At 38.1% G+C, this 22,887-nt stretch overlaps 2 protein-coding genes across 5 annotated transcripts in view; both read right to left on the reverse strand.

Annotated features, from left to right (window-relative positions):
* Positions 1–12,349, reverse strand: part of LOC127415253 (tetratricopeptide repeat protein 39A-like) — a 51,563-nt gene extending 39,214 nt beyond the window's left edge. Inside the window, exons 1-3 of one of the 3 annotated variants that reach the window (XM_051653928.1) lie at positions 12,171–12,349; positions 8,820–8,870; positions 8,587–8,637 (exon numbers count right to left, since the gene is read on the reverse strand). In XM_051653928.1, coding sequence (XP_051509888.1) covers positions 8,587–8,637; positions 8,820–8,870; positions 12,171–12,211 — 143 coding nt within the window. In that variant the 5' untranslated portion in view covers positions 12,212–12,349. Of the gene's footprint in view, positions 1–1,131; positions 1,475–8,586; positions 8,638–8,819; positions 8,871–12,170 lie in introns of those variants that run through there. The other 2 variants (XM_051653930.1, XM_051653929.1) reach the window with 2 other exon arrangements.
* A 1,680-nt stretch (positions 12,350–14,029) lies between these two features.
* The window catches only part of LOC127415250 (epidermal growth factor receptor substrate 15-like), a 34,205-nt gene continuing 25,347 nt past the window's right edge, over positions 14,030–22,887 (reverse strand). The window contains exons 21-25 of one of the 2 annotated variants that reach the window (XM_051653921.1): positions 22,504–22,576; positions 22,102–22,172; positions 20,745–20,874; positions 20,041–20,225; positions 14,030–16,578 (exon numbers count right to left, since the gene is read on the reverse strand). In XM_051653921.1, the coding sequence (XP_051509881.1) occupies positions 16,438–16,578; positions 20,041–20,225; positions 20,745–20,874; positions 22,102–22,172; positions 22,504–22,576 (600 nt within the window). In that variant the 3' untranslated portion in view covers positions 14,030–16,437. The remainder of the gene's footprint in view (positions 16,579–20,040; positions 20,226–20,744; positions 20,875–22,101; positions 22,173–22,503; positions 22,577–22,887) is intronic. The other variant, XM_051653922.1, reaches the window with a different exon arrangement.

The following is a 22,887-nucleotide window of genomic DNA, read 5'->3' on the forward strand; positions in this document are numbered from 1 at the left end:
CAGGGTAATGACTGGCAGATGACTTGCATGCTGCTGTCTCCTTTCTCTTGCTGCTAATGGCTTCCTGCTTAAACAATGTTAAACACCCACAGCATTGAATCGTAATCTGCAAGTTTTTAACAGTGTGGTATATGTTAAACAAAAGATGGAAGTCAGTAGGGTTATCTTGTGTTCTAATGTAATTTAAAACAACATAGTGTTGGTAACTGATATGGCTTTGCTTTTCGAACAGGGATGTACATTGTACATCTCCAGCACTGTTAGTGATAAAAACGTGCCCTGTTTGTAAGCCATGCAGTTTCTGGAACGTCAGCGCCTGCAATTTGAATCAACTCGAATACCTCAAAATGTGTGGCTTGTTGAGGAAAGGAGTGCTATTTTGCTAAGTGATCAGACTTGATCTTTGTCGGCTGTGCATTAAAATGAGCGGAAAAATCCCTTAAGGTGCAATCACACAAGACTTTGTGCTCCATTCTCTTCTATTCATTCTGATGCCACCTGGGAGCTAACTGAGTGCTGAAGATCATCACTGGAATGATTGGAGCAAACAAGCTGACACTAAAACACACAGACATGAACATTCACAATGCTAAAAGACCAGGTGCTTAAAGGGCTAGTTCACCCGAAAATGAAAATCTGTCAACATTTACTGACTCTCATGTTGTTACAAACCTGTTCACTTTCATTGTATGGAAAGAAGATGCATTGAAAGTGAATGTGACTGAGACTAACATTCTGTCTCACATCCCCTTTGTGTTCCATGGACGTAATAAAGTCATACAGGTTTGGAACAAGTCCCCATTCACTTTCATTGTATGGAGAAAAAAATGCAATGAAAGTAAACATCTTTTGTGTTCCATGTAAGAAAAAAAAAGTAAATAATGACATAATCTTCATTTTTGGATGAACTATCCCTTTAACACATGAATTCTACACTACGCAAGCAAGGCAATTACAGTCACTCTGAAAGCAAGAGTATCCAAAAAAATTACCTGTCTAATATTTCCAAAACATTCCCTGTTTTTCTAGTTATGCTGCCTGTAAAAGCACCTTCCTTTATTACGTTACTGTTAATATAGCTTAAATAGTCTTCAATCACTGCTAAAACATACATTCACACAACGTTCTTACCCGTTTGACAGACTTTCTGCGTCTCTTGACATTTTCATCTGGTACGGTATGATCGAAGAGCGAAGTAAAGCGAGAGAGAGAAAGAGAGAGAGACACGCAGGAATATATAAATAAAAGGAGAAAGAACAAACGCAGAGTAATTCACAGTGTGTGTGAGAACAGGCCTTCGCACTGGCAGAGCAGAGCAGCAGCTTCCCTCTGGCTACAGCACATACACACTCTCTATCTCTTACACACAAACACACACACACTCACTCTAGCTGCAGAGAGGACAGTGGGGCAGGAACACAGAGCTTAATAAGATAAGGATGACTATCAAGAGAACATTCTCATCGCTTCTATCTCGCCGTCTCCCTGCCTGCTAAAAAACACACAAACACACACACACATACAGACAAATACACACACTCAGTTATACAGGCTACCATAACCTCCTCCTCTTTTCAGTATTACCCTCATGCTACACATTGCATCATGGCCTCTGATTGGTCAATGATGTAGTGGGGGCAGAATCGGTTACTTAATAATCCGCCCTCTCCCGAAGACAGAGATGTAGCAGAGTCAAGTGACAATCTGAACTCTACATCAGTCAACAACACTCGACACAACAGCAGGCCTGTGAATCAGTGCTCAATGGTAGAGAGAGAGAGAGATCATGAGATGCAAAAGACGGCTGCAGAACGCATAATCAGCACAGGGAAGTGCCTGAGGCATATTATGGAGTAAGAGATGACGTGTTAAAGAGAGAAAAGAAGAATGAGGATGAATAATAAACAGAAAGAGTGAATATATAAGATGTGACAGAGAAAGAGGAATTAAAGGGAAAATTCACCAAAAAATGAAATTAACCCTCATGTTGTTCTAAACCTGTATGATTTTAGGCAAAATGTTAGCCTCACTTTCATTGCATCTTTTTTCCATACAATGACAGTGAATGGTGACTGAGGCTAACATTTTGCCTAACATCTCCTTTTGTGTTTCAAGGAAGAAAGAAAGCAAAATTGGTTTGGAACAACATTTTCATACATTTTAGGGTGAACCCAAAATTTTACATTTTGGGGTGAACTCTCTCCTTTATGAGAGAGGGAGAGAGAGATAACTCTCTGATGCAGCATATCAGACCCTTCAACTAACAACTTTCTGGTAGTGTGTTATTCATGTGAAAACCACCATATATAATAACATTTAGACCTCAATGGATGTGTCAGCGTTGACCCAAATCCTCCAGTGATCTAGCAAATACGGCCTGTAGATCTATGGCCACTTTCAGTGTTCACAATGGTACTTTCACATGTTGCTGGTGCAGAATTCATCAGTACATGTGTGGAGGCGGGGGCGTGGTTGAGTGATGCTCTGTGGAGAGTGAGGTCGGGAGAGGGATGTGGTAAGGATCATCACCTGGCAGTGCTTATTTGTAACACCTGTTTCTCATTGCAGTGAGAACTCGAGAGGGGTTTTAAGAGTGTCCCAGAGAATAAGAAGGGAGAGAAAGCTCCACACATCCACAGACGTGAGATCTGTCAGAACGACACCAAGAACTAATGTGTTTATTTTCTGTTTGAGTGAAATAAAAGATACCTGTGCTTCTGAACTCGCCGCCTCCTCCTTCCTCCTTACAACTGAACCAAAAGCTCTCACACTGGTGCCAAATCCCAGGAGCTTTAGAGGAAGAAGTGTCACCATGGAATCCTCACGCCAGGCCGAGATCTTCCATGCCCTCACCAGTATTCAGGAGACCCATCATCAGGTCCTTCTTTTCCAAGAGCAGTATTTAGGAAACTCCTCAAGGCCCAAGCCAAGGACAGGCAGGTCTTGCACAGCCTGGTAGCCAAAGAGAGGTCCGCCACCCCGGCTCCGGGGCCAGCCTTGGGTGGAACTCAGCTTCAGTTGCCCAAAATGGGGCCCAAGCATGACTCAGAGGCGTTCATTGGGCTCTTTGAGCAAACTGCGTCTGCCTCCAAATGGCCGAAAATCCAGTGGGCAATTCGCCTGCTGCCGCTGCTCTCTGGAGAGGCGCAGCTCACGGCACAGCAGCTCCCGGCAGACAATCTTCTGACATATGAGGATCAAAAGAAGGCTATCTGCAGTGGGTTGGCCGCACCTCTGAACAACATCGGCAATGGTTCCGATCTCTCACACTTGTTGAGGTTGGCTGCCCGTTTGTATGCCCAGCTGCTCCGCGATGCCTGCCGGAGGTGGGACCTGAACGGGGGAGACTGCGACAATGAGGATGTGATTGACCTAATGGTGTTGGAGCAATTTATCACTTGACAGCCTAAGGGAACGGCAGAGTGGGTCCAATGCCATTGCCCGGCGTCGCTGGAGGACGCGGTCCAGTTGGCAGAGGATCAACTGGCGGCCTACCCGAGGGCCAATGAGCCCTCGACATTGTCTCTCTCTCTCTCTCTCTCTCTCTCTCCCCTTTTGCTCCTCCTTCTTCCCCTTCCCCGCCCTTCCACCCTGTTCCTACTCACTGGAAATGGGGAGTTTCCCCTCCTAAACCGGCTCTTAAGTCACCCCCTACCCCTCTCTGCTCTCCCTCCCAGGTGGGTGAATCCGCTGCTGCGGGTGTGGACATAAAGCCTGGGCTGGTCTGCTGGAGCTGCGGGGAGCCAGGGCATTTCCAGTACCGGTGCCTGTTGATGGAGGTGGGAGCACTGGTTCGGGTCACCAACGATCGGGCCGCCCCCGATCGAGCTGGAACGTATCGGATACCTGTGAGTATTAAGGAGGGTACATACCAAGCCTTGGTGGTTTCAGGTTGCAATCAAACCTCCATTCACCAAAGCTTGGTTCATTCCGAGGCTTTGGCTACAAGCCGGAGGGTGAAGGTAAGATGTTTTCATGGGGATATTCACGATTACCCATTAGTGATGGTCATTGTTCAATTTCGGAGACAAAAGCATAGTGTTGAGGCTGTAGTTAGTCCCCGCCTCACACATCTACTAGTCTTGGGTAAGAATTGGTGGGCATTTTCTATTTTATTGAGGGAAATGTGTGTGGATGAGTCCTGTAACAAAGTGTTTCGTGTGCGATATGTGATTCGCTGGCTGGTGAGGCGGAGCCGGGGCCGTCCGCGTCAGCTCCACGTTGGGATGACGTAAGGGACGGGGAAGTCTCAGCTTCCCCCGCCCTTAGAGGGTTCCTATCGGGGATTTCCCTCTGGAGCAGACATCAAAGATCGGTTGTATCGAGTGACGCAGGACGCTCAGACAAAAGAGGATACAACCCAGTTGTTGATACCAAAGAGCCATCAGGAAATGCTATTCCAGACAGCTAATCATAATTTGATGGAGAGTGACTCAGGGTGAGAAAAAACCCTAAACTGTCTAATGGCTTGTTTCTACTGGCCGGGCATTCACGGGGATGTTCGCAAGTGGTGTGCGGCATGCCGTGAATGTCAGCTGGTGAATACGCAGGCCACCCCAAAAGCATCATTGCGCCCCCTTCCGTTAATCGAGGTCCCCTTCGAAAGAATTGGCATGGACCTCGTAGGCCAGAGAGAGAGCACCACACATGCACAGAGGTGGGATCTGTCGGAACGACATCAAGAACGAGTGTGTTTATTTTCTGTTTGAGTGAAATAAAAGATACCTGTGCTTCTGAACTCGCCGCCTCCTGCTTCCTCCTTACACCCGAACCGAAAGCTTTCACAACATGGTTTTCCAAAGAAAGACAATTATTTACTTAATTTACTTTAATCAAAATTTAACAACTTTTATGTTGGCTGATGTCACCAAAACCTCTTATTTTTCCAGACTGATCTCACAGTGAAATCGGAAACAGTAGGTTGACTTTTCTTTAACTAAAATCATTCTGTGCGTTCCGAAATTCTAAACACTGCCCCTACACTGGCCAAAGCGTTAAGTTTTGATCGGCGTATGGGCACGTGTGAGCTCCATTTTCTGGGTGTAATGTCCACAGAGGGGCACTAAAAGTGAGTTGTTAAGCTAATTGTTTTCAGCTGTACAAGCTGAAATACAGTGAAGGGGAATGCATATTTTAAAACCTAACCATCAGTGGAGTAAAAATGTAATGTTAGAGGGAAAAAGGCAACCTCTGAATCATGCTCGTTACTGATAATGCGAATGTGATTTCTTCCTGGTTTCAACCATGGCCGGGTCTAAGGGGTGCTAAACACACATAAACACACAGGTGCTAAACGACTCAGCGTAAACACTGAATAATGAACGCTCCCCCGAGCAGCAGTTGCAAACGTGCACTGATGGAGGGAGACTCTGCAGGCATGGGGATTTCTGTTCCTGAAACACTGTCCACAAAGCAACCTGCGAGGACACAAATCAATAAAATCTTGTAATCATTAACAACTGGCTCTCATACGAGCTTAAGCATTAAACTATTTAAAAAAAGACACTTGCTTACCTCCAAAATACATTAGGAGCAGTTAGAGAATTGCACTCATAATCTCCACATAAATAATAATAGTATGAAACAAACAGGTGTTTAATAAATAGATTATCACAACAATGTGCATTAACACATTCTGAAATCAGATCATATCAATGGCATAACGCTCAAATCACATTTGTGATTAAGATGTATTTGCAGATGGTGGGTTTAAAGAAATAGTTCTCAAAAAAATGGAAATGTTGTCATCATTGTTGTTCCAAACCCATATGACTTTCTGTTCTCCATGGAACAAAAAATGTGCTAGGCAAAATGTTCAGTCTCAGTCACCATTCACTTTCATTGTATGCCAAAAAGATGCAATGAAAGCGAATGGTAACTGAGGCTAACATTCTGCCTAACATCTCCTTTTGGGTTCCAAAAAGAAATAAAGTTGCATGGGTTTGGAACAACATGAGGACAGGGTTGGGAGGGTTACTTTTGAAATGTATTCCACAACAGATTACAGAATACATGCTGTAAAATGTTATTTGTAATGTAGTCCATTAGATTACTCTAGGTTAGTAACGTATTCGAAATAATTTGGATTACTTCTTCAGCACTGGTAGATTTTTTCACTTATTTTGACTATAAAAACTCTGCCAGTACAGTAAGACAAAATACACATGTTAAAAATACATTCTCTGAAAAAACCTAAATATCTTATGCAGTGTTGTTTCTAGGATTTTTAGATATTTTTACAGGAAAACAATACAAAAATTATTAACAAGAATATGATTTTTGCCCTTATATCAAAGGTCTTACTAGAAAAAAAGAAATGATGATCTAACATGAATTTCCTTGATAAAAAAATATATTCATGCCTGGTAACATGTGCATGTAAAATGGCTAGAAATAGCATTGTAGCTTAGCGTAAAGATGACAATTTACACAAGGTTTATTTCTATTTCTTCTGCTCCAAACTTACTTCAAACTTACTTCTCTGTCTGCTCATATGAATGTAACACATCATAAGAAAGTGTTTCACTGCTTTTCAAATGCACTTTGGATCACATCATTTATATGTATAAATGTTTTCCATCTGAAAGGACTAAATATTAAATGAAACAAATGAAAAAAAGTCTCTTCAGTAATCAAAATACTTTTTGAATGTAACTGTATTCTAATTACCAATGATTTAAATTGTAACTGTAGTGGAATACAGTTACTTATATTTTGTATTTTAAATACATAATCCCCTTACATGTATTCCGTTACTCCCCAACCCTGCATAAGGGTGAGTAAATGATAACAGAATTTTCTTTTTGGGCAAAATGTCCCTTTAACCTTCCTTACGGTATAGCATTTAGCCTACATTGTGAGTGAAATTATTTCTCTCCAGCTTTCAAAGTTAACAGCCATCATTAAACCTTAGGATAAACCAATGAAAAGACAAAACTGACATAAATACCTTTTGACCACATTCTAGTTTATTTGCGCCTACTGCATATATCAGCATTGTTTGAGCGCTTTGCATTTCTAAGTTACTGCTCTTGTGATCACAGTATTTGTGTTATCATATATATAGTAACCAGCATGGCCGGGCCATTATAGTGAGATTATCTGTTAAGAAAATGAATGCTAGCCCCCTGTTGATTGAGGAACAAACATGATAGATCTTCATTATGTATTGGGGTTGATGTAGCTGAACCTTTGAATAATACATGTGGAGGACAGTAGGAACCTGCCCTTTATGAGAACAATTGGTAAATCACTCTAATCAGATGTCACATCCAGTGCTGGGTAGTAATGGATTAAATGTAATCTGGATTATATATTCAGATTACAAAAATAGAGTACTTGTTATTGGATTAATTATATTTTTTAATGTGTGTAATCAGATTATAGTTACATTGTTATGGATTACATAGTTACATTCTTGATTACATCACTAATCAGCCATTGGCAATAATAGCGAGTAATTTACTAATTATGCTCCTAAATTTTAAAAGAGCATTCTGAGCAGTCTGTATATTAAATATTTTATGCAACATTTAGCCATGTGTGCATGTAACTACCAAAATGTATATACTGCTCTGAAAGTGCCTAATACAATCCACAAATACACACAGGGCATTTGGTTTCTGTTATAAATTTAGTTTCAATATTAATGCACAAATAAATGGCAAACTGTTTGTATTTACATTAAAATAATATATTTCAAAACACATGTCAGAGCTGTCGGTCACATGCAACTTTGTACTTTTGTACTTTGCAAATGCACTTCGGCACATGTATCAGGATGGCATAAAAAGCACCTGCTTTTTCACACCTTCTCATGAATAATTATGACGAAGGCAAATTGTATATTTCTACATCATGTCTAGAAACGTTGTCTCATTATTGCATTTAGCTTTCAAAGATGGATAATAAAAAGTCAAATCCTTATTCCTAATTTCCTAATTAACAATAATTCTTTTAAAATTAAAAAAATACAAGCATGTTCTCATTGTCTTTTATCTTGAGTAACCTTAATTTTTAGGACCCTTTAAGCACTTTTCTTTCCTCAGCAACAGACAAATAGCAAGTTCCATTTGATTTTATTTACTGATTAATGAAAGAAGTGTTGTTTGGTACTTAATCCATTCAAAATGAGGGATTTTGGTAATCTAAAAGTAATCCTAAAGTAATCATATTAAATTACATAAAGTGTAATCTTCAAGGTTACATAAAAGATTACAATTTAAATTGTGTAATTTGTAATCATTACCCGATTACATTTCAGAAGTAATCTAGCCAGTACTGATTACATCCATATTCTGACAGTCAAAGCTACATGTTTCTAAAATCTATGGCGATAGCTCTTGTAAATAAAGGGAAAAATTATGACACTTTTATGATTACATGTAATTGATGCAGTGCATTCATTGCCAAAGTAACACGATAAGCACCTTTTTACCTCGCACCACAAAGGCTAATCAGGAGATCTGTATTCATGTTCAGCATGAACACCCAAGACTCTAGGTAATTTTTCTTACCGAAATGTGACAGCAGCAGAGCAAAGGGTAAAATACAGTTTGAAAAGCAAATGTGGAAGTCAGATCCTACCCATAATCAGTGAAGACAGGGTCCAGCCTGTCTTTCTCTATGATGGGTGACCTAAAAAAAAAAAGGAAACAATCTAAGATCTACATTCACCATTATCAGTCAAGAACTTCTCATATGACATGTTAATTAGATATATCCTTTATCAGTATACAGATTGTGGATGTGTAAATGTGTTTCAGTCCCATTAGTGTGGACAGGTGTTGATGTGAAGGAAACAGGAGTGGCACACTCACTGTTTTGGAGAAGTGGGGCTGATCAGTGACTCTTCAGTCTTGAGTGGATCCCTAAAAGCAGATCAAAGCATGTCAACAAAATCTAATCTTTTATTCTTTGATGATATACATTTTTTAATGTGTTTCCAAAACACAAACTACATTAAGCTATCAACTGTGATAATAACCCTCAAGGTCAAATGTTATCAGCTTTGAACATAAAAAAAAACAAAAAAACAAGCAACAAATAAAAACAATATGCTGAAAACTGCAGATAGTTAATTGTAATAACATTTGTATTTGTTATATATAGTTAATAGCATGATGTTTAATTTTACTTCACTGTTATTAAATAGGAAATATAGCACAGGCAAAAAAAGTAAAAAGTAAAAAGTTTTAAGTAGCTACCATTGACGCCTATGTACAAAGTTGTTTTGTTTTATGAAACTGATGAAATCGGTGATGATTTGAACTTTGCAAATGGAATGTTTTCACACCCCACCTTTTACAAAGAACATGTAACACATAAATAATCGTGTGGCAGAGGACTACCCGCACCTCTGTCATAAAATAATAAATTGTGTAAAGCATTAACAGCTAGCAACGGGCAGCAGCTGTGACGTCATCGGTTTTAAACGGGGAGGCGCAATAAAGTGCAACAGTGCCCACCCACTTATTCAGCCGCCTGGGTTCCAGAAGTATTTTTCCCATAGACTTTTCATAAAATAGTTGTAGCCATGAACCAAACCAAACAGCTCCAAGGTAAATCACAAAATCACAAACTGTGTTTTGAGGCAAAAAGTATTTGAAAATCTGACAAAAAGATTAATGTACAAGACTGTACTTACCATCTTTCCTGAGGACATGAACTACAATCCCATGAAGCATTGCGAATTACGTCATTGAATAAAAACTATGTGAATATATAAAACTATAGATTTCACGTTGTTGATTATAAGTATAGAAACAATATATTTTACATTTATTGTAAAATAATCCGATATGTACAAACAGACCCGGTTCTACGTGGGTGCTTGAGGGTGCTAACCATGGAGCTCTATAATACACTGGTATTATAGAGCTCCATGGTTAGCACCCTCAAGCACCCACGTAGAACCGGGTCTGTTTGTACATATCGGATTATTCAATTGGGTTTTTTAAAGCCTGTTTGAGGGTGGTTAGCACTGGCTAACCACCCTCAAACAGGCTTTAAAACACCCAATTGAATAACACTGGTCGCTCCAAGGCACGTTTCACGGGCTTGGTTGGCCACGGTTCTCTGATTGGTGAAGCTTTCTCTGCTGGACCATGGGTAATGTTGTTGTTTACCATGAATTCTGCTATCAAACACAATTTTTAAACAATAAAGTTGAAATAACACAGACCGTTGGTCTCAAAGGAAGCATATACCATCGATGAACAACCTAGGAACACAAGGTAGGTCCGTCTTATAAGGTTTATAAGTTATTGTTTGTAACAGTATAGAGATGGGCAAGGAGGAGGTGGGAACCGGCTGAACAGTCAAAATAATGTTTAATGAAAACTTAAAAAGACATAAATATAAACACACACGGCAGCTATGTGTGGCTCTCTCTCTCTCTCGATCTGCCGCATCCGGCTTGGCCTTATCCCTCTCCTGGACTGATTAGCCTGACTGGGGGCCGGCCACGCACTCACGGCCTGGCCCCACCCTCCTCCTCTTCACATTGTTGAAAATCAATTCTTCAAAGAAAAAGATGAATGGGGTTTTTATTTCCAGAACCTGAATGCTGTGCTCTATTATACCAGTAAAGAACAGGTTTCATCCAATCAGCTCCCTCCAGATCTCCTACATGTTATGACATCACCCACTACATTGCTGTTGACATTAGACCTTTTGATTGACTTGGCACTACGTCACTTACCACATTGTTGTGGTTCACTAATAATAATAAATAGAAATGCAGTGGTGTAAAGTGTTATACTTCAGTATTATTTTTTTAGATTTGTACTTTACTCGAGTGTAATTTAAATGGAATACCTTTACTTTTACTTAATTACATTTCCAAAGAAAAAACTGTACTTTTACTCCTCACAATTTTATTTAAACTTGAAAAGTACTCACTACATTTTTGCAGATCATTTTCTTTCATCTTACTGGACTGAAGCCACCTTTTCACTGCATCTGACAAGATGAGTTCATTTCACCAAGAAATTGGTGTGTTACGTACAATAATTTTGCAAAAATTTGACCATGGAGGAGAAACAAACCAGTCGGACTTAACAAACCATTCGAATTGAACAAATCCTCAGTCACACAATCTCTTCTTTTGATTTAATCTTAGCTAGGAAAAAAGTTACTTTTTTAATACTTAAATACAATGTAATGTGAATACTTTTTTTACTTTCACTCAAGTATGTTTTTGGCTAGATACTTGGACTTTTAATTGAGTAAAATTTTCACTCAGTATCCATGAGTATTTTTTACACCCCTAGAGAAATGTCATTCTAATTGACCTCTAATCAGTGTTTCATATGATGTCAGTAAGTTTCTTAATGAAATTTCAAATATAATGAAATTGTACCTAATTCTCATAATGCCATCTTCTAATATATACTGTACAACTACAAAGGAATATGTTCTCTGATACCAAAGAATCTGCCCTATATCAGAAGAACAAACCATTTTTTAATTTTTTTTATTTATAACTTTTTAATGCATGTCCCCTGTCGTCTTTAGAGGGCTGGCATTGGATAAAACTACTTAATTTGAACTATAATGAGATTTTCACAAATATAATTTGTGACAGGTAAACACTATACTTTCATTAATAACATATACTACATCATTACTTAATGTAGATTCAAATTTTAGATTTTGTCATGAGACACTGATGCCTATATTTCCTTCATATCATACATTACATAATGTTTACGTATAACTTTAATGCTATTATTAAATTAAATTATATACTTTAAATTAATGTTAATATAAAATATTACCAAATCCTCCAAGTGACTATAATGTATATATATATATATATATATATATATATATATATATATATATATATATATATATATATATAATTTTTTATTTATTTTTTTATTTAAGAAGACAGTGCCTCATTTGTAAGAATATAAGGTCAAATCGTCAAATCTATTTGACAGACTTTTCCTACGTAAATTCAGTTCTAAAAAGTACGCTTTTTGGCTTCGCTTGAATTAAGACATTTCAGGATTTTTTTGACTCGATAACAATTAAATGCAGATTATCACCAGACTAAGAGAGCATATATCCAACCCCTGAAACCATAATACTGATTAAGACCGTATTGATGTCTGACCACCTGACCAAAGATATCTGATAACAAGTCCCGACAGTCAACTTACTTTTTGTTGTCATTCTTCTTGTTGCGTCTCCAAAAACTCATTCCAAAGAGGAAGAGAAGACAGTAGATCCAATAAGACACTGAAGAGTATGATGGTCACCTAGGCATTCGTTACCTTACCTATTACAGGTGATCACTAAACTTCTGTTTGAGAAGTATTACTTGACGTGTGTTTCTCTACTTGGGTTTTCCTACATGTGATTGTGAGACAGGGAGGTGTGGAGAAACCCATTGCCACATTAAAAGAGATCCTTTACGAAAACTGGAATGTGGCGCTGCAACTCTTCCCTGGTCTTAAAGTCCTCCATTTTAACCATTCAGAAAGAGATACTATGGTTATGTTGAAGTCAATGTTGTAACAAAGTTTACATAATAATATAAGAATCAGCCATTGAAAAACAACAACATATTGGTCGACCACAAATGTAAATACTGGGAGGACAAATCCCTCTCAGTCTATGGTGGTAATGGTCCTGATTGATTGTAGTTTGCGAACTATCCAATAATTTTCGGCGGTTTCTTCAATAATCTGTTGAGGCTCGTCTTGCGCTACTAAAACTAGCGCCCCTTACACAGTTTAACATCAACTATTTTAAAGATTCTTCTAAACCAAATACCACTTTTTGTTAGGCCTATATAATTATGCTATGTAAATATATAATAATGTGAAAATTATAATACATTTAGTAAATAAGTAGGCTAAATATTTTTTTCTAATTAGACAAAGTACACCTGTAAAATTTATTTTCTTTTCTCTTTACATCATTATAACTCTCCTAAAAATGTACCTCATACATTCCCTTCCAGAGGGACTTTGTTCCCTTCTCACTCAAAGCGCTCCCGCTTGTTAAAGAGTGGCGTGCTGTCATAGCAACCATGTTACGTTCCGTTTGTCCTACGAAGGCAGTCTCGTTTAAACGAGGCTTGTTTAAAGGAGGGCGCTCAGTATACTACAACCTTCAAAGGACGCGTCCTACCTAGCACTAAGCCTTCGAAACGAGACACAGCTAAAGACATACGTTTCTGAGTGCACATTTCAGATACTGATTCCAAGAGAAAGCGCCAAGAGTTGTTGCTATGGTCACCTCCTCGGACAAATCAATGTGCCTTACAAGGCAAGTCAGTCCACTCGGCGGCCATCTTTGGAACACTACTGAACAGGCTGGGCAGCTATTTTCTATGTAAACAAGCGGTATAAAAGTACAGCTCCTATCTACTTGAATGGGGAAAGACCCAAATCTCCAAAATTGCTAGTCAAAAATACTATTAAAGAACATTTTAATTTTTATTTAAAATCAGCAGTAAAATCTGCCAACAACAGTTTCATAAATTGTGCTAATTTAGCTCATATCACGCTAAATCAGGCTATTTTCAGAATGGTTCAGTCAATGCGCATGCGCTTTCTCGAGTTGATTGGCAAGCGATGTCTGTATCTAAAAGGTGATTGGCTCTTTTACCTGTAAGGCGGGAGTTCCTTTTCTGGACAAACGCTACTTCTAATCAGGAGCGTTTGGCTCCTAATAAAAATACACTAACTTGTAATTATAACTTTTGTGGTTGCTGAGACGTTCCTTACGTAATATGTATAATTAAAACTGTTCAGTATATGTACTTTAAAAGAGCCATCAACCCTGGTATGTTGGATGAATAGTGCCTATTCAATACTACACAATAAGCCTAAACATTGTACAGTGCATTCCTATGAGTAGATATGCCTAATCTGGTTGAGATTTTACACATGAACAATTTATTTTGCTGTTGATATATATATATATATATATATAAATAAATGATCCACATAAACATTTCTAGAGTCAGAATATTAATACAAACCATTTTAAAAAAAACAACCAAACTATATATTTTTAATAGTTTAATATTTTGTTCATTTTAATTACATGTTACTTAACATATTTAAACAATTGCCTCCAATTAAGTGAATTTAAAAAATAAAATTACATTTGCCTGTTCTTAAAAGGCAGTCAGTGGCCAACATATATAAGTGGTTTTCTTTTAGAGGCACACAAAGCATATACATTAATACATATGAGATCAACAATAGACAGAGCATAAGAGAACACTTTAACAATAAGCAGGTCAAATAACAGGGAAGCAGCAGCCATAAAATATCGAGCCTCGAGTTTGAAATGGGGAGTGTGCGAATAGGTATTTCTGTCTACATTGACAATAACGGTCCAAATCGCTATAATTTTCACGTAAATGTTGCATTGGGCAGACAAAAGCCAGATTAGACCCTGGAGAGGTTGGCTATTCCCTTCAATGTTTAGTGCTTTATTTTCACCTCTGCCCACATATGTCTGTGCCCAAAGCCAAGCTAGTGTCCTGAACCAAAAAGCAAATATTAAATGTCAAAGGTCAATCCTAAACATTTAACAAAGCATTTAAAAACAGCACATTCTGTCTTGTCCCTTCTACCATCTTGCTGGCAAATGCTTCATAAATAAAGTCTGCCTGAAAGAACACTTTCACAAAGCAAATCTATTGTCAAACAGGGAACAGATACCGCCCTTTAAATCATTGAAGACTTCAGAGTCAAGACAATGCATACGAGACTGAAGGTAGAAAGCAGGTTCTTGTCTATCAGGCTTAATCCATATACTGTCTTGGTGGATCCACCTACTGGTGAAACTACATACAGAACACAACTGAAACAGTTGAGACATGTTGCAAATTCACTGCTAATTAAATAGATCAGTAATTCGAATTTGAAAGTCAGAGTCTGCAAAGCTTAAACCAATTTAAAACATATGAAACTGTGACACGTGGGTATTATTGATCCCCAGGACATTATTTTAAAATGTCTTTTGAAATGTGGCAGTGACTCGGAAGAAATAACGTTAGAATAAAAGGCAAGCAGCACAAGCTAGTGGTTTTTGTTTTCTAATTGACACAACACATTTAGCAAAGTGAGCATGCAGGGTGCTTCTGTCAAGTGTAATGCTATGAAACTATAAGCAACACCAGATTGATTGATCATCTTGGACTCACTGTAAGCTGATTTTGTTACTCTTTGCAATATCCAAAGCCAAATAGAATCAGTAGGCAGTATAAAAGTCATTAAAGCCTAATTACACATTACACACTTTCTGGAATCAGATACAAGGTCTGCTCCAATTTTGGTCCAGGATATTAAATCATCTCTCATTCTGTTGCTTGGGCACTTGACAATTGGAGAAGGATGAAGGGAGTATTTTGTTTTTCCTGTTACAAATATAAAGCAAACTGCTACTATTCTCCATTTTACTATGACATTTCGTTTTTTATAAAATAGAATATGATTTAGGATATGAATACACTGTAGCACAAGGTTACTGGCAAACAATTCACAAATATGTACATTTTTATTATTTATAACAGCTCTTCATAAATTTGTAATGCTCTTTTAGTAGTTTGTCAAGACGTTTGGCATTCTTGAAAAGGTCTAAATAAAGTATAAATGCTGCACTGTATGATTATAAAGATTACACATGAATTTAAATGACTGTTGTGTTATTCTGAACTTTTTTGTAGGGTAAAAATTCAATTCCAGTATCTGTTTCAATGGAATTAAGGAGCAAGCACCTCCACTGAACAGGTTGCAGGTTTTAAGGCTTGTGGGATATGTTCCTGAGACTGAATCGACATGCCCACAATAAACCTCTGGTGTCAAAGAACTAATCGGTGAAACTTTGAAAAGTTGTTGAAGCTGCCCAGGTTGGTTGCTTGTAAACTTTGTCCAAATGTGTTATTATTACCCAAAAAGAAGATGAGACTGAACCTAAGGCTTTGAGTTTGTTTGTTATGGATTTCTTCAACCCCAACTCCACTTCACAGATTCACATTCATTGCATTGGTAACCTTACAATAGTATTAAAATGGGGATTGGGGGGTTAGATTTGTTCAAGTTGTTTTATCTTTTCATGTGCTATTAATGGGTCACAGTCACATGGATTTTTTGCTGTCCAAATTGCAAGCGGGAGATTACTGGAGGTCTCTCGATTTAAGGTTTCAAGCCAACAAGGCTGCAATTAGTCCGTTACCATTTCCTCCATCCTCACTTGGCCTTCATACACTTCCCAGCCGGTTCCAGGAGAACTCAGTGGACAAACAGAGAGAGCTGGAGTCCAAGATGATAATTAAGTGGCTGGAGATGGAGGTGGAACCAAGAATTCTGCTAATAAAGGTGGTTACAGCTCTTCCTCGTTTCCTCCCCCTTCCTGTTAGTGTGACTTGTGGGGCGGTGGTGGTGGTGCTGTGTCCAGTGTGGGTCAGGACAGCTCAGATTTGCTGAGGGCAATCGCCAGCTCCAGATCCTCCTGCTCTTGCTGGGTCAGACGAGCCACGCGCTCCCTCTCCTCTCTCTCACTCTCCCGCTTTGCCCATTCTATCATGTCCTCCTCTGTGGGGTACTGCTCCACACACACATACACATCATAACCCCATCAGAAACCTCTCCGATTTGCATCTACATTAAGTATTATTTTCACATTTTTGAGCTATCAACCCAATCAAACAATGTAAGAGATGGGGAGACAAGCAATAAATTAAATAATGTTTCTAATGTGCCAACTTTAAATTTGGGGAAACAAAAAGACACAAATCTTCCACACTCGCATAGTAAGATTTAGTTAAAGGGATAGTTCACCCAAATATAAATTCTCTCTCATTTACTCACCCTCATACCATATTATATTTTGGTCTATTCTCACTTAAAACCAACTGGATCACTTCAGAAGGCATTGATTAAAGCACTGGTGTCGTATGGATTACTTTTATGCTGACTTTATCTGCTTTTTGGAGCTTCAAAGGCCTGATCACCATTCACTTGCATTGTATGGACCTACAGAGCTGAGATATTCTTCTAAAAATCTTCGTTTGTGTTCAGCAGAAGAAAAAAAAGTCATACACATCTTAGATGGCATAAGGGTGAGTAAAAGAGAATTTTCATTTTTGGGTGAACTCTCCCTTTAATGCTAAAACACACTTTACCGTCTATTAAAGATGATTTCAAAAACACTTAAAAGACAATTTAACATCACTATACAAATGTGACAGAAAAGGTGAAGTGTGTAATTTCTCCGTCACTCGCATCTCCAAATGAAATTGTAAAAATAATGTTTGTTTTCCGAACACTTCCACATCTAGTAGTCCCACCCCAAACTCACGCCATTTGTCGATCCTATGTTCAGCTGGTCGAGCTACTCAAACAGAGCAGTGATTTGATAGCGGCACAAAACCACGGTGTTGACCTTTTCAGGGGAATAACCTACAAATGGCTTATGGTTGTCTATGTTGTGTATATTAAACTGGGATAGGAGTAAGGTTAAGTATTTTAATATAGAGAAAATTACACACTTCCTCTTTGATCTCATTCGGTTCTTCATTATCAAATCGGGACAAGCATCTAGAACAGCAGGTTTTAGCCTCACTAACTGTTGACTTCCATTGTATCACAAGGATTATTACGTGGAAACATTCATAGAGAGTAAACAGTGGCATTTTGGTACAGCTTTTGACATGGGAGAGGGATTATCAAAACATGGGAGATGTGTGCCATGATGCAATCCATTATATAGCTTCTCAGCAGACACATGATTCTTCAAATAAATTAAATCTGTTACTGAAGGGCTCTTTATGTTAATAACTGCTGCCACTGCTGATTAAAAACAATTATTAAAGTATGAATAGAACAAAAAGCATAACTGTTCTATACATACACTAAACTTATGACTGGTAGTTACTTTTTGGGTGACATTTCTCTTTAAAGGGATAGTTCACCCAAAAATGAAAATTATCTCATTATTTACTCACCTTCATGCCATCCCAGATGTGTATGACTTTCTTCTGCAGAACAAATGAAGATTTTTAGAAGAAAATCTCAGCTCTGTAGGTCCACACAATGCAAGTGAATGGTATCCAGAACTTTGAAGGTCTAAAAAGCATATAAAGACAGTATAAAAGAAATCCACACATATCCAGTGGTTAAATCCGTATCTTCAGAAGTGATATGATAGGTGTGGGTGAGGAACAGATCAATATTGAAGTCCTTTTTTACTATAAATCTCCACTTTTCTTTTGTTTTTTTCACATTCTTTGTGCATACTGTCACCTTCTGGGCAGAGAGGAGAATTTATAGTAAAAAAGGACTTAAATATTGATCTGCTTCTCACCCACACCTATCATACTGCTTCAGAAGACATGGATTAAACCATTGGAGTCTTATGGATTACTTTTATGCTGCATTTATTTGCTTTTTGGACCTTCAAAGTTCTGGCCACCATTTACTTGCACTGTATGGACCTACAGAGCTGAGATATTCTTCTAAAAATCTTTATTCATGTTTAGAAGAAAGAAAGCCTTACACATCCGGGATGGCATGAGCGTGAGTAAATGATGAGAGAATTTCCATTTTTGGGTGAACTATACCTTTAAGGGAGTTCTTTAATATAATCATGTGTCAAGGCCTGGATTGCTCATACAGCATACATGCTGCACATGCAGGCATTTCACACAGATGTTTAGGTGTGGACAACCATGAATGAAGGGATGTAGTCACAACGGACAACACAAAAAACTGAAAACTAAACTAATGAAGACATTGAGGTTTCTTCATTTGCAAATACTTGATCAAAAATATAAACGTGGTACACTGCCCTATAAAGCAAAAACACAGTAACAACGCAGTAAACACTTCAAAAGTTTGATTGTCCAGCCAGACGGGGATTATAAAACAGTCTTACTCTGTTTTCTCTGAATCTGAGATTGAGGGAAACCCATCCATACCAGGACCAGGGTATGAGATACCCGATTAGGCCACAACTTAATTTTGACAAAATGTGTAATTATTGCATTTTGCTTTTGGCAGTATATTTCATCAAAACAAATCTTAATTCACTTGATGTATCATCAGATAAAAAAAGGTCACAGTGGGAAAATCTGAGAAGACAAGCTCTTTAATTAAAATTAAAAAAATAATACAAAAAATAGCCAACAAATAATGCTGGCACTTTAGCTAATTAATTTAAATGAGTAAATTTTCCGTATAAAAACATAACAGAAACTCATTGGACGTAACCAGGGAGTGCTTAACCAATGAAATAAGGGTCAAACAGGAAAGAGCAGCCCAGTGAGACAGGTGGACACAGTGATTAGTTCGTGCAGTGCAAGGTAAGGCAAGGCAAATCAGAACCATGGTATGGAGAGGCAATGAACGTGCAAGATGGAATCAAGCCTCAACCAATGGTGAGGAACATACACTAAGGGGTAAATTGAGAACAGCCGATAGCAAGCAGCCCCGCCTCTCCTTCCACAGCCAGTAAGAACTTATAAGTGATGTTAGGAGCATTGCCATGTCATGAATATATGATTTTTTTTCTTAAACTAAACATTTATATTAATTTTGTAAATTAGTTTTATTAACAGGACTTAAGGGATAGTTAACCTTCATACAAGTTTGGAACAACATGAAGCTGAGTAACTGATGACAGAATTTTAATTTTTGGGTGAACTATCCCTTCAACTTCTTAACACTGGGCTTTTTTAGTAGAAACATATGTCTGGATCCAGTTTAACTTCAAAAGATCATTAGAGTTGTTAAATAATTTAATTAAAACTTAGCTATATTTACAAAAAAAAAAAAAACATGAACAATGACAGTTATATAACTAAGTTTTGTGGCTTAGGTAATCAAAAACACAAATAAAGCAGAGGATGTGAAATACTGGTTGAGGAACATTTCTTTCCATGAAAACAAAAAGAAAAGGAAGATTTGGCTGTGAGGGGTCGAGAGGTCAAGGCTGCTGCTTGGCAGAGGTGAAATGTCAGGGTTCACACTACTGGGGTTCAGGAGGGGGAGAGGAGGAGGAGCTCACTTTGTCAAAGCTGGCAAATCGGGTGGGGTCACGCGGGGCTTGGTGGGGCGAGGAAGGGGCGAAGGGGTCTGGTACCGAGTCTTTAGCAGGGAGGGAAGAGAACTCTCCAGAACCCTGGGCCTTGAACAGACCACACCTCTGAAATGACTCGGACGACTCCGATCTGTGGATGTTGGATCGCTTACCTTAAAAGGACACACACACACACACACACACACACACACACACGACAACATGCTACTCAGATGTGGACTACAGAGATCAGCGGTAAACAAGCCAGGTGATTCATTTAGCTCCATATATAACAAAAATGTGCAAAACATCAAATTGTCTTTGGTCTTGTTTACACCTGGTATTAAGATCCATTTCGTGTGATTCACAAGTGGTCAGGCGAAAAACATCAGTTTACATCTGGCAGTAACATGCATTTCAGATGAACCTCCTGTTATCACTTCTGTTTGGACTTTGAGTTTCAATACATTTTAAAACTCTTGTTTTAGCGCAACGGTTGATTGACAGGTGAGTAGGCGGATTAGCATTTACACTACAAATGCGATGCGGTCACGTGATTTCGACTACCTCTGAATGTAGTTTGAATGGTCAGTACTGGACTTTGTTTACACCTGTATTTTTTTTTGCCCTGTCCACTTGGATCCTCTGAAACGGATCCTAACACTAGGAATAAATGGGACCACAAAGCTCACCTGGAGGTGGAGGGGGAGGTCTGGTGGGTGTTCCGGTTTTGGGCGGTAATGCTGGGGGCACATCTGACTGAGTGTCCTCCTTAAATAAATTCTTGTTTGTACTCGAGTCGAATGGATCAGCGCCATTAGACTAAAAGGCAAAGGAAACGTTGAACAGCTGCAAACCATTTTCAACTTGCATCATCTCATTTAAATCATGTAGGTGAATTGATTGTTAACAGACCTGAAATTCTGGGATTATTTTTTGGTAGTAAAGGGATACAAATTCTGACATCCTTTACTCACCCTCATGTTGTTCCAAACCAGTATGACTTTCCTTTATGGAACACAGCAGTTAGTCTCAGTCACCATTTAGGGATGCACTGATGTATCAGCAGCCAATATTTATCGGACAATTATTGACCAAATTTAATCCACTGGCATATCGGTTATAAACATGAAAATGCCGATATGAAAAACCGACTGTTTATTTATAATTAATTAGTAACACAGTTTGTAAAAATGCTTGAAACCAGCAGACTTAGATTTCTGAGATATTGGTATGATATCTATTAATCCTGCATGATTGATTGAATTAAGATTAAAATCCCAATATGGCCTTGCACGATTACTAAACCTTAAAAGGCTATAATTGAAAATATAGTTTGCATTCAGCACTCCAGTCAGCGATGTGTGAGCAAGCGGCACCCTCTAGCGGTCTGGATGGCATAATCCATTACACTACTACAATACAGAACTTAAAAGGGGGTTTTGTTCCTTTGGTTAAAACTTTTTTTTTTCCATGATGTGGTTGACATTTCCATGGAATTGCCCAACATATGCATAATATGAATTTGTAATGTTCTATTATATACGGTACATACATGTAAAATGTGAATTCTGTTGTTTTAAACTGCAAAAACAGAGGTGCAAAAATGTTTTAGAATACAAAACAACCTTTTTTTATATAAATCATCACGTTATCATATTTAGTTATTTTTCGCATCTCTTTATCTTCTAATTATCTTTTATTGTGGCTCTCTTTAAAATTTTGGCCTCTTATGTGTTCAACAGATCCAATCCATGTTCAATGAAAATGATTTATTGTTAGAACAGTAAAAAAAACTTAGCTTTTGAAACTATGCTTTAAAAATGTACAAAGAGGAACAAAGTATAACAGTGATCTGATGACAAAATAAGGTAAGTGGCAAAATATTTAATAATAATACATTTTCATTTCAGTGCATCCCTACTTTTATAGCATATTTGTTCCATTCAGTGAAGGAGAATGGTGACCAAGGCTGTCATCCCGCCTAACATCTATTCGAACTATCCCTTTAAAAGCCATATTGTGTTGGGGTGACAATAATATTCTTACCTTGGCTAAGCTGCTGAAGTCTGCGAAACCTCCAACGCAAGTCTCTTTGCCAAAAACTGCAGCAAATGGATCTGAAACACAGTAAGACAGACACATAAGCAGACTATATCAGAACACACGTAGCAGAATTTCTGGATACTTCTGATTCACAAGTAGAATCATCCAGATTTAGACAGTTACAAACTTTACTTGAAGAAAACAATGAAGAGACAAGAATTCTAAATATTTACAGTGGAAACTAAAGAGGACAAGCAGTTGACAACACCAAACACTAATCAGGGTTCTCACTTCGTTTGACTTATGACTTTTCCATGACCTTTCCGTTCATTTGAATAATAAAATATAACTAACAAAGACTGGTGCTTGAGATAAGCCAACAATAACATATAATGTTTGTCCTACCGGGGTCTGAGTTAGCGACCACTGTTGTTCCTCCTGGGGCGAAAGGATCATTGGCTGCTACTGGCCCATCTCTCTGAGAAAACAAAGAAATCAAGATCAAAGATCAAATTCAGATTAAGAAATTAAAATTGAAATTTCAACGGATCCTTCAAGCCATGCTAGTTCTGATAAACACAAACAAAACACATGATGTATAACCACAATGTTTGGGATGTGAAAGAAATTCTAAAGCTTGATTTAGGCTTTATACAACCACCACAAACAACAAGAGGGAATAAAAGGTGAGAGATGTTATATAACAAGATATTAAATGAAAATGTACCCAGTTCAATTTTCTTTGTAGACACTTTTGTTAAAAATAAAACAGAAATCAATCACAAATCA

The sequence above is a fragment of the Myxocyprinus asiaticus genome, chromosome 24 (genome assembly GCF_019703515.2).
Source record: "Myxocyprinus asiaticus isolate MX2 ecotype Aquarium Trade chromosome 24, UBuf_Myxa_2, whole genome shotgun sequence".
Taxonomy (NCBI): Eukaryota; Metazoa; Chordata; class Actinopteri; order Cypriniformes; family Catostomidae; genus Myxocyprinus; species Myxocyprinus asiaticus.